Below are 16,295 nucleotides of genomic sequence, written 5' to 3'. Positions count from 1 at the left end.
CAGCAGAAGAGTGCATCAGCAAAAAATAAACCTGCGATGATAGATGGCAAGGCAACAACTGAACTAACTGGTTGTATGACACCTTAAATCAGAGCCGTAAGGCTTGCACACTGGTCAGGTGTCACTCTTTAAGAGTGATACTCATTTCGGTTTCAAAATGTTGACCTATTTTGATGTTTGCCACTCATTAAAAACAGCCACTTGAAGCGAGTTTATGATCTGTCTCACTGTAAGTGCTGTAGTATTCTCTCCCACTAATAATGATTATAAATCTAATTCCTAACATTGCTACAATATTGACAGCTCTTTACATGAGAAAATTTACAAACGAAAGCAATCCCAGTATTGAATCACTGGAACGTCCTGTCAGATTTTTGTTCTTCTTTAATTACAAAGATTCCTTTGAATTTTTTTTGATGGGATGGGGTGGGCTGAGCACAGCAGACAGTCTGATGTTGGTGAAAGGGGAGAATAAGATAATTATAGAAGTTCAGAAGATAATTATAGATGGCAAAGGCCAATTGACCCATCTGAATTTATCCATCCAGAAAGACTCTTGTCTCCCCACTGCCATGTCCAATTGTTTCTTCAATGATTCCAGGGTTTTTGCCTTCACCACTCTCTGAAAGTCCATTTCAAATGTTACTCATTCCTTCTATGAAGAAGGACTTCCTGATATCTGCTATCAATTTAACTTTTACTAATTTGAACCTGTGTGCCCATGTACACCTGGAATGAACATGTGAAAATGATGGGCTAAAAAAGACCAATTGGTCCATCAAGCCTGCCCCACACTCATCATGCCTGGAGCATCCTAGACACTTCCTACATCACAACCCCCCCCCCACCCCTCCACTCCCCGCAGCCATGTAATCTCCTGGGAGAGGCAAAAGAATACTGGTGATACATTCTTTCCTAGCGGAATGCAAGCATATGAACCATATTATTGTCTTTCTTGGGAGACACAGGTGAGGACGAATGTAATCCAAGAAGCAAACATGGCCAAATAACACATGACCACAAATGGCATATTTTATTTACTGTGCGCTTGATGAAGGGATATACAAGTTATAACTGCAAAATGGAAGTATTCAATTAATAAATGATTTTCCAGAAAAAGCGTTGCAAAATATGGATTGATTTGAAGTGTAGTGTAGGCCCTGTGGCTAGCCGGAGTGATAAGACCATAAATGAATGTATATGCCATAAACTTTGTACTGCCATATAACATTATAAATTCTTCCAGTCTTGCCATGGTAACATTTTGCTATAATGAAAAATCACTATAGACTGGTGAGATTCTGTTAAACTGGTCAGAATGTTGTTATACTGCTATGCATTATTCTTAGAATACTGAATCATTTTTAACCATTAAAACCATTACTGTTATCAGGGTGAAGTGGTAGCTTTGTTAAAGCTGCATTGTCTGTGTGAGTAATCATCTCTGTTTCAGTTATGTATAAAGGGACCTATGAATATCTTTGTGTGTAGGGAACGGAACCCCTGTGCGATAACCAGATGGCTTTGCAGTTCTGGTTAAAGCAAGGCTAGTTAGGTGTAAATGTAGGCAGCTTAGGTGTTGACTGTTAGAACAGAACAGATTCAAGAAGATAGTGCACTGAAACCACTATTCTTCTGTTCCCAGAAATTGAGTTAACAATATACTCTTTCTGTATTTTGCAGTACTGTTCAGTAACTAAATTGTTGTTGTAAGCTTAATTATCTGCTTTCTGAAACCACAAGACTTCTCTATCTTTAGCGGGTCAACAGAAGTGATGTGCTTTTGGTTGCATTTGTAGCTCATGCCACTGTTGTGTTCTGGTGGAGCTTATTAATTGACTAGTTTCTGTTGAGTGTTCATTGATAGTTGTTGGGTTGCCATAGTAACGGAAGCAGCGCAGTACAAATTGGACCTCTCACCCTCCGTTTGACAAGTGCCTTCCCTTTGAATAATGGAGCGTGATTACTTTACCAAATCAGGTAAATAACATTGCTTTAAGGCTTCCATGGAAGTCTTACAAGCGGGATAATGTAGCCTCTGGTTCGAAACCTTGTTGCATATCATTTACCCCTGCTCCAGCATATAGAGAAGAATGGATAGCTGGAAGCAAGTTAGAAGGCCCTGATCTAATCAGGAGGTTCAGATGATGTCAGAAATTGTTTATAACTGTCAGCAAAAACTGAGATTAGATTGGAGCCTTGAGCTCAGCCCCTAATGGTTTCCCTTAAAGAAGAATAAATACTATTTAGTTTGTGTGATGTTTTATCTATTTTCAATCGCTTTAATGCCGGCCGGGGCTGTCAGAGAGCCCATATCCTTGACGCATGGTGATGTTCACAAAAAGGTATTAAAGCTTTGAGATGTCTACAAAAGGGTATTAATGAGCTATTCCGCATGGTATTTTCTCAGGATTTAACCTACACAGCATATGTTAGAGAGCATTAATAATCTGATGTGACACTAAGTATTGTGAAAGCAAGTCGCTGATTTAGTTGTACAGTGTACTCACTGTGCAATGTTAAAAGATTTCTCTATGTGTATGTGGCATAAGTACCATAGAGTTTGGTGATAAACTAAGATTTGTGTGCAATAATAAGATGGACTTTTTAGATGGACTGTTTCAACAATCATTAACAGATAGTGGTTTCCGTGGTTATGCAGCATACATTTTCCAGTTTGAAAGAGTTGATACACAATTATGAGCAATGTGATTAATGGGCCAACATTGTCTGCCTTGAAGAATACATAAATAAAATATATTTTGTAATTTATTTACTGTAATAGTATGTTTTTAATCTATCTTCCTCGCAAAGGAAATTTCACATTTTGAACTCTACCACATTATTCGGCAGAGTAATGAAAAAAGTAATATGAAAGAAAATCCCACAGCCTAAGGCTGTGGCTCAAAAGTGCATGACTGCCTTAAAAGCAGTCATATTGAAATTAATAATTGTCATCTTGCTTGTGAACTCACATCCATTTTAAGTATGAAATAATGTACCTGTCTCCTGACGTCACACAAGGAAGGTTGTGTCCCAATACTGACTGAAATAATCATCTTGTTCAGGTCAGTAGTCAACAAATGATGCACCTGGGTCTTTGAGAATATGGTTCTTCATTTGACATTGTGATTCAACTGATAACAGAGGAGTGAAGACAATGATCGTTATAGTCTTGTATTGACTGTATTGCCCCCATCCATATAAAATCTTCAATACAAGAGAGACCTGCTATCTCCAGTGTGCATTGTTCAGCAATGCCCACAGTGTCCTTCATACTTCACATTGTACACCAGTTTCTTCTGTAACTTAATCATTAGTAAAATTATGGATGGGGAGAGTGCGTACTAAGGCTGTATTTTAATCAAGGAGCTTGGATAACATTACAAATTTCCAGATTGGATCTTATGTAGTTAAGGGTGTCAGTTGAATCCCAAATTAAGTTTTAACGTGTAACAGATTCTGTATCATTTAGACTATTCTTTTCAGTAGAGGTTCAAAGCACCAAAACTTTACTATGAAAGCAAATTCATATTCCCCATTTTATATTTGTTGTTTTCCTTTATTATTGTGGATGTTTGGGGAAATGTTTCTGTTTTGTATATTTGTTTAATGTCTTTCTTGATCCACCTTGCTTGTTGCCTTTAGCTAGCACCTCCAGGCCCCATGTAGCTCTCTGCAGGAGATTCCATGGATTGCCCAGGCATTGCACCCCTTCTTTGATTGTTCCTCTTCCTTGCAGGGAGATACCTCTGCTCCGTATCTTCCGATTTAAGTGATGTGGATCAGGAGCCAAAACAGCTTTTTCCTCCACCATGGCACTGAACACATTAATAATCAGTGCCATTGCCCAATATTACAATTGCTGTTTTTTGCAAAAACTGTCCCAATCACACTATTGTACAATTTACTCCCCTGTATTCAGAGCTTGTAAAACATGCTTAATAGGTGTGACTTATAAAGTGGATCTTACAGAAATTGAAGACTGTAAGAGGCTGAAATAATATTGTTACAGCAGAGTATAAAATGTAGAACTCTGGTTAGGAATTAATTAGTCATTTGTCATTTGTCAAGATTTTGGGAGAGCATAGAGCCACAAGAGCAAAATTTGTGTGTTTTGTGGATCTTGTTTGCACCCTGTGATTAAATTACATAACTTTTACACTTGATATCAAAAGATCAATGCGGTGTTAATATTGATTGAAAGCAAAAATGAAACTGCTCCACTGGCTTAGCAGGTGAATTCCCTGCCCAAGGCATTCCTAAACCATACAGATTAATGAGGTTTCATGTTTGATCCCCATTCTGTGCTGAGTTAGCTGATCTCAACTGTAGCAATAGAAGGTTAAGCACAAAAGCAGGTCAAAAGTGTGTCTGTGCTGTTTTTTTGTTAGAACAATCCAAAACTAATCCCACTGACCCACTCTCTTCTCATAGTCCTGCATATTCCTCTGCTTCAAATCCATACCTAATTTTCCCTGCAAAGATGCATTTTTTTTGGCTCAACTGCTCCCTGTGGCAAAGCTCCAACAACCATCTTCATAAAGAAATGTCTCCTAACCCCTCTCTTCCCTCTCTTATTGGCAATTTTAAGCTCCTCAGCACCTACTCCCCATTCAGAGGAAATAGTTTTTCCATATTCAGTCTATCAAAACCCTTCAGAATTTAAAAAAACCTCTATTAAATCTCCTCTTCACCTTCTCTGCTTCAGTGGAAGTAATCCCAGTGTCACAAGTCTCTCGTAACTATAATTTGTCTTCCCTCACGTCATCCTGGTGAATCAGTGCTTTAATGTTCTTTGTATAATGGGATTCCCAAAATTGCACACAGCACTCTAAATGTGGCCTGACCAATGTTTTGTACCAATTTATTATTACTTCTTTAGTCTTTAGAAGTAATGATAAAATGCCACCGTTTATAAAAACCAAAATGCCGTTTACAATTTTATTGGCTTTGCCTAACTATACTTGCACTTTCAGGGAATTATGTATTTGAACTTCTAATTCTCTCTGTTTATGCATACCTTTCATTGAGTGTATAGTCCCATTCCTTGTTTTTCCTCCCAAATTGTATTCCCTTCACCTATCCACACTAAATTGCAACTGCCACCTGTTGGCCCATTCCACTAACCTGTCTTTGTCTTCCTGAAGTCCTACACAGTCCTCCTGACTATTTTCCGAACGCCCTACTTTTGTATCATGACCAAAATTTGAGATTGTGCACCCTATGCCCTAGCCCAGGTCATCTCCATCTGCCAAGAACAAAAGTGAATCCAGCACTGACCGCTGTGGTATACCACCTCCTATCATTTTTGAATCAGTGCAACATCCATTTACCCTAACTCTTTATTTCCTTTTGTAAACAATTTTACAACACCAAGTTATAGTCCAACAATTTTATTTTAAAATTTCTTGAGGATTTCTTGACATTCATCTGAGGAAGGAGGAAGCCTCCGAAAGCTTGTGAATTTTAAAATAAAATTGTTGGACTATAACTTGGTGTTGTAAAATTGTTTACAGTTGTCAACCCCAGTCCATCACCGGCATCTCCACATCTTTATTTCCTGTCCACAAGCCAATTTTCTATCCATGCTACTACACTTCCTCTTGTACCATAAACCTGAAGTTTTGTAACGAGCCAAGGTGGTCTCCTGGACTAGTTTCAATCACATAAGGGAGTTGGAGAGGAATTTTACAGATTTCTTCCCCTAATTGAACTGGGTTTTTATCTGTCTTTTCGCCTCTCCCAGGAGGTTAAATAGCTCTGGGTGAGGTAGGGAGTCTGTGTATGTGATGCATGAGGCATCACAACTGTATGGGACAGTCTGGATGGACCAGTATGTCTTTTTCTGTTTGTTATTTTTTGTATGTTTGTATGTTATTAACAAGCCTCTTGTGAGACACCTTATCAAATGTTTTCTGAAAATCCATATTGATTACATCGACTGCATTCCTTTTATCAATCACCTGCCTTGAACAAATTAGCCTCAGCGCCCTGGAGTTATGGAGTTAAGTCAGTTAGGGTTCCTTGTATAGTGACCCCTGGATAGGTTCATATGTGGTCACTTGAGGTACTGGACGGCTGGCAAAAGTTAGCAGCTTCAGAAGAGAAAGAATATTTTTTAAAAATACAATTTTTCAAGCTGAACCTAGAGTGGTTGAAGAGAAAGTAAATGTCTTACATATGTTGTGCTGATACTATGGTCTTAATGGTGGTACCCTAAACACTGTGTTTTTCCCATTTTCAGGTTCCAATCCCTGTGACCTCCTGTTTGGATCCCTTGACCATGCTTACAGATGATGCAGATGTCGCAACCTGGCAGAATGAAGCCCTCCCTGCAGACAGAATGTCCACAGAGAATGCAACGATTTTGACCAACTGTGAGCGCTGGCCACTTATGATTGACCCCCAATTGCAAGGTATCAAATGGATCAAGAGCAAGTATGGAGAAGATCTCCGCATTGTGAGGATTGGCCAGAGAGGGTAAACCATTTCATAACTTGCTTATTTGTAATGAAAAATCTGTTTTCTAACTAGTTGCCATCAGCGGGGAATTGCTGTGAAGAAATAAGTTTTCACCCTGAGGCCACAACACCTCAGTTCCTTGTGTCTCGTATCCAATTGGTTTAAAGTTCTACTGCATCATTTCTTCAGTCTTTGCTGGAGATGTATGAAATGAGTTGCCCTCAAAACTCATTGGGTGGGAGTCAATTGCTAAAAGATTGATCTGATACTTGTGACCATTTTTTGCTGAATTCTTTATTAGTGCTCCTGGTACATTTATAGATTGTATAATTGCTTGTCAGATTCTAATTCAGAAGTTCACACTAAAATTAAAATAAATCCACTCCCATAGACTTTTTTTTGGAGTTTCTATCAGTTTTTTTTTAATAGCTTACCAATAGTGATTGCAGGGGTGAGTAGCTTAGAACTTTTCAAGGTCAAATTGGGCAAGTATCTTGAAGAGAAATATATATGTACCTACAAGTGCTAGGACAGTAGGAAGGTCAAACTAGACAGGTCTATGTCTTATCTGCCCTTGAGATTTTCTGTTGTGATTAAGAGTTGGCTTTAGCCTGCTGTCATTGTCAACCTGTTTGTTAGTTCAGTCTATTCAATTAAAGGAGCAATCTATCATGGGTCCAATAAAATTAAACAAGTTCCTGTTTTATATGTGCCACTTAGTGTGTTCAGTCCAAGATCACATGTAAGGCTGTAATTAAAGACACTTTGGTATTACATAAGTACAAAGAATAAGATGTGCTTATTCCTGTATCAGTACTTTCGTGTAGGATAAATATAACAATGATAGTCACCCAACACAATGTTAACCATTTAGTGTAGGGCTAAGTACAAGAAATTAAATGATACACTCTAAAGCATCATTACTAAGATCCATCACCATTTGACTCTGTATGGTATTTTTAAGATGTGGGCTTTCCAACTCCACTAAAAATTAACTGAAATCCAAATGAACTCCATTTCCCTTCCTCGACACAAGCTGGAATATGCTTCTCCATAAGTACTGAATCAACAGTGTGTTGGGTGTGATAATCTCGCACAAGATGCTGTCCCGCATACTTGGAGAAGCAGAGTTGTGACAAATATGACATGTTCCAAAGCAAGAATGCTTAAGGTTTGCTTCAGCATCACTAAACAAAGGATTTAACATTATAGGAGTGTTCCTATAAGAGTGTACTACCACAAAAGTAATGGTAGTGTGTGTTGAAAGACTTAAGCAAAAAAAGAACATGCATTTATTACCTTTTTCCTATTCTCAGGATATTCCAAGTGCTTCACAATAAATTAATTTTGAAGATGGTCACTGTTGTTATTTAGGCAAACGTGGCAGCCATTTTTTGTGCACAACAAGGTCCCAAAAACAGCAGTGAGATAAATGACCAATTAAGGCATTTTGGCTGAGAGGATAAATGCTAAGTGCTAATATGCACTTTATCAATCAATAGCTCTTTTGTAATACTCCTTACTCTCCTTTGACCAGGAGATCACATGGTTTTAGGTGGAGTGGGAGTGTATATATTGTGATACACAGGATATCATAATTGTGTGGGACAGGCTGAATGGACCAGAGGGTCTTTTCCTGTCTATCATTATTCATATGTTTATAAAATGCACCATGGGATCTTTTTACATCTACCTGATAAGGACTTCAGTTTAATCTTTCATCTGAAAGACAGCAGCTGTGACAATGCAACCTTCTCTCAGTGCTTCACAGTAGTATCAAGTCTAGATTATGTACAAATGTCCTAGAATGGGGATTGAAACCACAATCTTGTGACCAAGAGGTAAGAGTACTACTAACTAAGCTGAGCTGACAGCTGAACTCATGTGTTCATCAGGATGGTACATATTGCTAGGAAAAATGAATGCCTTTGCACTTTTTATAAATAATATAAGTATTAAGCAGTCTTGTCAACTTTCGCAGTGGACTCTTGATTAGAAAAACAGAGACTATCCCGACCTTATTTCACATGTGTACTTAACAGCTGTTAGAGAAGGCAGACATTTGACCCATCTGTCTGGGCTGGATTCAGACACTGGTCACAGAGGTGATGTGTTTTAACCCATTGTACTATTTGTTCTTGATTCTGGAAGCCAACTTCCATCTATTACTAGTTTTGTAGTTCAAATCTGCATCCAAACCCCGATTCTCCTCTGTGTAAATGCTGCTGAATTGTTAATGTTATTGCGAGACTCTAACCCTCGTGTCTTATTCTTTTAAGCACTCTTAAAGTTTAATTCCTCCTCCCCCAGTAATTCCCATTTCATCATGCACCTTTCCTTGGCTAAAAGTAGAGAGGTGACCTTTTTCCAGCCCTCTGCCTGAGCTGCTTTGAAGTATATGGGGACTCGATTTGTCCTTCCATCACCTATAGGAAGCTGACTGTTCTCTGCCTCTTACTTGCTCTTGATGTAGATTTACCTGGGTATGCTAATATGCACTTTACCAATCAATAGTTCTTTTGTAACACTTTTCTACGATGCTGTAAGGTGACAGAAGTACATTTTAAGAAACGCTATCCTATGTATTGATCTAGAAGATCGTATTAGCTCTTTCCTCTTTGTGTCTTGAGTCGTCCTCATTCAGTGGGGAATTGTGCTACATTTGTTGAGGCTGCCTCTGACACACTGCCCATGCTTCACCATTATTAGCTATCAGGAGGAGTGCCTGTTACATGACTAGATGGACATGTGGTCTGTTTTTCTCCCAAGAGAAGTCTTAGCTTATCAGTCCAGCTAAAAACAAACTGAAGGGTTCGTGCTCTCAGGCCTTTTACTCTTTTATCACTCTCTGCGCACATTTATTTTACTGTTACTGCTACTGAGTTGAGATGGTTGAGGGATGATCTAATCAAGGTCTTTCGAATGATAAATGGATTCGATAGGACAGATACAGAGAAACTATTTCCTCTGGTGGGGAATCCAGAACATGAGGGTATGATTTTATAATTATAGCTAGACCATTTAAAAGTGAAATCAGGAAGCACTTTTTCACACAGAGGCTAATGGAAATCTGGAACTCTCTCCTCCAACAACCTGTGGATGCTTGGTCAATTCACATTTTCAAAACTGAGATTGATAAAGTAATTAGTAAATATTTCTTACCAATTCATAAATTTTAAACCTATTCCTACCTAGGTGTAAGTTACAAATATACCTGCTGGCATTGAAGCATATACTTTATTATTATTTGACTTTTAAGTAAATATATTCAGGCATAATGTAAGTCATCAAAAACAAAATACTGCAGATGCTGGAAATCTGAAATAAAAACAGAAAATGCTGGAGAAGCTCAGCAAGTCAGGTAGCATCTGTGGAGAAAGAAACAGAGTTAACGTTTCAGGTCGAAGACCTTTCGTCAGAACTGGAAGATGTTAAGAGTTAAAGGTTTTTTTTCTCTTTTAACATCTTCCCATTCTGACAAAAGGTCTTCAACCTGAAATGTTAACTCTGTTTCTTTCTCCACAGATGCTGCCTGACATAATGTAAGTGATTTTGTGCATAATAAAATGCTTTGAACTGGAGCACCTAGCATTTAACTTGCTATAAGTGACAAAAGTATATGATATAGTAAACACTTCAATGAACAATCGGATGCTAATCCTCCAGTTGTGGGTGCTGTTCCTACAAGAGGCAAGAGGACTGATTTCTCTTGTAAGTTGGAATTTCAATAGCTTTTGGTTGTATTGTATTATCATTCACAAAAGAATTGACTTTGCAGCATATTTACTGAGGGAAGGTCAGAGAATACACTAGGTGTTCAGCCCAGTTTTATTTCAGAGTAATATTGCTTTAAACCACTCATTCTGGATTAATACGGAAGTTTCAGTGAGCACTTCCTGAAGATAATGTTAAGATGATTTGATTTTTGAAAAGCCTTCAGGCAAAGAGAGTTATCTATTTCAAACATTAATGAACACACAATAAGTCAGAGTCAAATAGAGCTTTAATGAATCATTGTACATAACTACCATGGTAAATCAAGAGCAATATGAGTCATTTAAATGTATTTGTGGTTTGATTTTAAGTTACTTAGACATTATGGAACATGCTCTTGGGGCAGGTGAAGTGGTCCTGATTGAAAACCTGGAAGAATCAGTGGATCCGGTGCTGGGGCCTTTATTGGGCCGAGAAACCATTAAAAAGGGCAGGTAAGACAACTAGGAGAACATCTGAAGTATGAATAAATAGACCCTGTTCTTTCAAAATCCATCCAGATCCACTCCGAGAGCATTGCTGAAATGGGAAAGATGTGGCATAAGTTTAGTTCCCAAGCATAGCACCAAGATTACTTGAATTCTGATCCTTTGTGGCAAACATTTATATAATACATATCAAAATGGATTTACCCCAGTGACCTGGTTGGTGGAGCAATGGTGTAACATCTCAAACGTGACTGTTTCTGAATGGTCTCAGCATGAAATTTACAAACAAATAAAAATGTCCAACATGAAAGGACTGCTGGTCCTTCTCGCCGGACCCATGCAGTTGTGATGCCTTATGCATCACGTCAAGAGACCTCATACCCCATAGGTGCCGTGTAGTGCCATAACATGCTCAGTTGCATGCTGCACCCAATATTCCATAATGCACTTGCCCCTTCCTCATAAGGTCCCTTCCTCATAGAGTCCTTATAAAGTCACCTGACATTATTTTTCTCCCACTTATGCCAATAGCATAACCATATGTTTTTGTTTGTCACTGTGATATGAAATATAATTACATTGATGTTGTGTTTGAGACTAAAAGTAAACCTATTCCTACCTAGGTGTATTAAAATTGGAGACAAGGAATGTGAGTACAATTCCAGCTTCCGTCTCATTCTTCACACTAAGCTGGCAAACCCTCACTACCAGCCTGAGATGCAGGCCCAGTGTACCCTCATTAACTTCACTGTTACTAGAGATGGCTTAGAGGACCAGCTTTTGGCTGCCGTAGTCAGTATGGAGAGGCCAGACTTGGAAGAATTGAAGGTATAGTAAACTAACTCCATTCTGTGTTTAATCAGTATATAATCACAAAATTCTTTCCATTGTTCAGCTGGCGCATCTCCTAGTTAATAATGTTAATTTATCTGACTCAGAATCATAGAATCTTACAGCATAGAAGGAGGCCATTCGGCCCACCATGCCTATGCCAGCCCTTTGAAAGAGCAGTCCAATTGGTCCCACTTACCTGCTCTTTCTCCATTTTTCCTTTTCAAGTATATATCCAATCCAGAAGTCTGTGACAATGACAAAGTTGACGGTGTTTCACAATGAGAAATCTCAAAGTAGATATTTTTTTCTGCTTGTAACAACAAAACTACTGCTGTTCCACTAGACTAAGTCAGATTAGAATAATATCGTTTTATATCTGAAACCCTCAAATACAGCTCTGACTGTTCGGATTCAAGACTTTACTCTTGTGGCTGTAAGGGATTTAAATGGAGTAAATGTGGATAATTTCAACCCAGTTCTGAATAGGTTCCATTCCATACAGCAATGCTGCTGATAATTTGGCACCAAATTAACAACTTTACTCAGGGGTCATGAGGATGTTTATTATGATAAATGGAAATATCATACCGTGTGCAGTATAGGAGGCTCTTCTGAGTTTGGGATGAAAGGCATTGTTGGAGCAGAGCAGGCTGTAGTATGAATCCCTGGGGTAAGATGGCCCAGGATCAGAACTCGGTAGTTGTTGGCAGCAGGGGGCAGTGGATCCCTCCACTTCTGTTCCTGTTGGTGATACATTAGAGTGACCTACCAGAGAGAGCAATCTACTCAAGGGTCCCCATGTTGGTGATAAAACTGTTCCTTTAAAAAAAAACTGGTGAGAGAAATGTTTAGTAATAGTGTTATTTTGTTCTATAAAATGGAGGGGAGAGGTACTTTGAAGAAAGAGTATTCCTCCATATTTTCTTTTCCCTTAAAGGAAGTGTAGACCTTTGTACATTCTTAACATTACTTGTAGACTTATTTCTGGACATGCTTATGATGTGCAGGTTCTACCAGCAGGTTCTACCCACATGATCAAACTCAAGTTTCCTACTGACTTCACATCTTTATGTTGTCAGTGTATCTTGGTGACAAAACAGATTTGACAAAACTCTATGCTGTAAGATTCTATGATTCTATAAGTCAAGGATGTATTTTTCTAAGTGCATCTCATGCCAGGACAATAGCATTAACATAAGAAATAGGAGCAGGAGTAGGCCAATCGGCCCCTCGAGCCTGCTCCGCCATTCAATAAGATCATGGCTGATCTGGTCCTAACCTCAAATCTAAAATCATGTCCAATTTCCTGCCCGCTCCCCGTAACCCCTAATTCCCTTTACTTCTAGGAAACTGTCTGTTTCTGTTTTAAATTTATTTAATGATGTAGCTTCCACAGCTTCCTGGGGCAGCAAATTCCACAGACCTACTACCCTCTGAGTGAAGAAGTTTCTTCTCATCTCAGTTTTGAAAGAGCAGCCCCTTATTCTAAGATTATGCCCCCTCGTTCTAATTTCACCCATCCTTGGGAACATCCTTACCGCATCCACCCGATCAAGCCCCTTCACAATCTTATATGTTTCAATAAGATCGCCTCTCATTCTTCTGAACTCCAATGAGTAGAGTCCCAATCTACTCCACCTCTCCTCATATGTCCGCCCCCTCATCCCCGGGATTAACCGAGTGAACCTTCTTTGTACTGCCTCGAGAGCAAGTATGGATCCAACTAGGATTGGATCCATGTTACATTTCCTCACAGCAGAAATGTATTGAAGACAATATGAAAGGAGTGTATATATGCTGCAGACAGTGTAATGCCTTGCAGTACTTTACCTGTGTAACAGGCAATTGAACAGAAAACTCCCTGTTTAGTGAAACAATATGCAAAAAGTTTGTATTTAATTTAAGGCAGATTGAAATGTATTTTTTCCTCTAATGAACACTGAATCCTCAAGTCAGTCTCTCCCACCTCTACATTTCTTGGAGATAGAAATTTTGAATTGTAGGAGACAAGAAATTGTGTTATGCAAATTCAGTCTAATTAGCAAAATACTGCATTCTAGTGATGCTATTAAAGTTTCACAAACATAGCTCATGCTATTTTTAAATTAAGTTAGGAAATGTCTGCTCCTTAAACTTATTTAATTAGCACAGTCAAATATGACTAGTTAGCATAGTTCATCAATGTATTCTCCCTGCTGCTCTAATGATTTTCAGCTTTTACAAATGTACAGCTTGCAGTTTTTAACCTGTATAGAAAAACCTATATTCTAGTTGTTCTAATTTGCATACATAAATTGGGTAGAATTAACATATAACAGTGTGTGTTGGAGATTAAGGTCAGCACCATGTCATTTGTGTAGTTAGCCACTGGCCTCCCATCATAATCCCAGAGCACCAGGTCTGTGATTGGCAAGGGTCAAGGGGCCAAAAACAAAAGTGAACAGCTTGACATTGCTCTCCACTGTAGAAGCTCGTAACTTAGTCAAATGGTTCGAGGGGCCCATTTTCCGAGTGGTTTAAGTTTAGATTACTCTTACCTAATTCATGAGGAAAACTAAGTTCTCGAGCAACTGTGGTGCATTGTGCTCCCTCCCCCTCCCTATTTTTCTGTTCTCTCAATCTCCTTCAAGCACTGGCTCTTGCTGGGGCACAGTTCCACAGGGTGCCGGCAGCTGCCCACTACCTTGCCCAAGTGGCCGCTGTTCACGTGTGAGCTTTAGCAACGGGCTATTCAACTGGAGGAGGCATTACAGGTGAGCCCACTCCTTTCTTCAGTTGATAGCTACATGCTCACTTTCCAATAGGGGTCACTGGATAGAGATCAAGAATGGGGACCACAAGTGATTTTTGTTTTGCCCCTCCCTAGCCCAGGGACATTGAAGCCAATTGTAATCCCTGTCACTTAGAGCAGTGTGGGCTCCAGGCATGATTGACAGCGCAATTACCCAATCATCTCCATTCTGGCCAGGAATAGTGGTGTCACTACAGGCAGCCAATTGTAACATGCATACTGCTTGTCTCTATGACTTAGTGGAACACCCATTAAACTCACTGGGGGAATACTTTTAAATTGGCTCTTTTCCCTGCATTTTTGGATAAGCCTACTCATTTAGCCCCATACAGTTTTCAGCAATTAATTTCCAAAACCTTGTCAACTGCATTATTGAAAACCATATTCAGTATTTTATGGGGGCTAAATTGGACAGTGTAGCACCCGTTCTATAGGTGCTACATGGACACTTAAGCCCTGAAAATGGCGTCCGAGATCCGCGTGCACACTTCTGCCGTGACGTGCGCAGGGCGCCACCTTGGTAAGAGCATTTGCTCCAGTGCACCTAACGATTCCAGGCAGCATGTAAAGTGGGGAGATTGTAATGTTAATCAGTGTGCAACGCTGGTTTGAAGCAGCCGGTGGCATTTTCGAACTCCCCACTCCAGCCAAGCACTGTCCGAACCTTGCACAGCTGAACAGGAGTTAAAGGGCGTGAAGGACCTCCCCCACCCCACAACCAGCGCTATTTAAAGGGAGCATGCAGGAGTTACAGGTTAGTTGCTGGATTAGTTATTCTGGCTGCTGGTACAATTGTTGGTGTTTGTGGAAGTTTCCTATACTTGGAGAAAGTTGCAATATTATATAGAAAGTGGCCTTGCTGGTCGTGCAGTACTGTTAATGGCATTTAAAACAGTGTGCTGAACAAGGTTGCTGCCAATCATGGGTGGCCTACTAAGGCTTCCTCTGGGAATTGAACATGACTGGGAGCATGCAGAGAGACCATGCAGAGCAGGACAAGCTGCGAGAAGAGGAAGAAGGAGGCACAGGGCATTCAGCAGGAGGCCATATCCAACAAGAGCCTTCATGGACCAATTCTCTTCCCTCAACTACATTGACGACCAGTGCATCCGACGGCTGCAGCCGTGACTGAGATTTGTCAACTGCTGCAGCCACAAGTGCAGCCTCAGCAGGGCAAGAACAGCATTGCCTGTGGCTGTCAAGGTAACCGCGGCACTTAATTTTTACGGCTCTGGCTCCTTTCAGGCTGCTGCTGGTGATATAAGCAACACCTCGCAGTTTGCAGCGCACTGCTGTATAAGGGAAGTCACTCAGAAACAGATTCATCACGTTCCCTCTTGACGGAGACAAGCAGAATGAACGAGCTCAAGGGTTTGCTCGCATTGCAGGCTTCCCCATGGTGCGAGATTCCATTGTCTGCACGTATATTGCCATGCGTGCTCCATATCTGAACTCTGCCATCTTCATGAACAAAAAGGGATTCCACTCACTCAATGTGCAGTTGTTGCGCAACCACACGCAGCACATCATGCAGGTCAATGCCCGCTATCCTGGCAGCAGTCATGATTCCTTCATTCTGCAGCAGTCCTCTGTGGCACCTATATTTCAACCAGCATGGCAAGTCAGAGGCTGGCGACTGGGTGACAAGGACTATCTCCTTATGAAGTGCTCATGACTCCAGTCCAGAATGCACGGACACATGCACAGCAGGCCTACAATGAGAGCCATGCTGCCACATGGAACATCATTGAGCACACCACAGCAGTGCTTCCACTGCCTGGACCAGTCTGGAGGAGCTCTGCAGTATTCAGCTGAACGGGTATCAAGATTTGTCATTGTATGCTGCATGCTGCACAACCTCCCTTTATGAGGGGACAGCCCTTGCCACCGCCTATCCGGCGAGAACATGAGCCAGAGGCAGAAGAAGAGGAGGAAGAGGCGAAGGAGAAGGAAGTGGAGGAGAATTAGGAGGAAGTGCAGCAGGAAGTGGAGGAAGAAGCAGG

General features: G+C 40.2%; 1 protein-coding gene across 1 annotated transcript in view; it reads left to right on the top strand.

The window, feature by feature from the left end:
- LOC137341235 (dynein axonemal heavy chain 9-like) overlaps window positions 1-16,295 on the top strand; it is a 422,940-nt gene that overhangs the window by 289,412 nt on the left and 117,233 nt on the right. Inside the window, exons 53-55 of the mRNA XM_068004307.1 lie at window positions 6,248-6,483; window positions 10,551-10,673; window positions 11,291-11,495. Coding sequence (XP_067860408.1) covers window positions 6,248-6,483; window positions 10,551-10,673; window positions 11,291-11,495 — 564 coding nt within the window. The remainder of the gene's footprint in view (window positions 1-6,247; window positions 6,484-10,550; window positions 10,674-11,290; window positions 11,496-16,295) is intronic.

This window comes from Heptranchias perlo, chromosome 23 (genome assembly GCF_035084215.1).
Source record: "Heptranchias perlo isolate sHepPer1 chromosome 23, sHepPer1.hap1, whole genome shotgun sequence".
Classification (NCBI taxonomy): domain Eukaryota; kingdom Metazoa; phylum Chordata; class Chondrichthyes; order Hexanchiformes; family Hexanchidae; genus Heptranchias; species Heptranchias perlo.
This window is presented reverse-complemented; position numbering and strand designations above follow the sequence as displayed.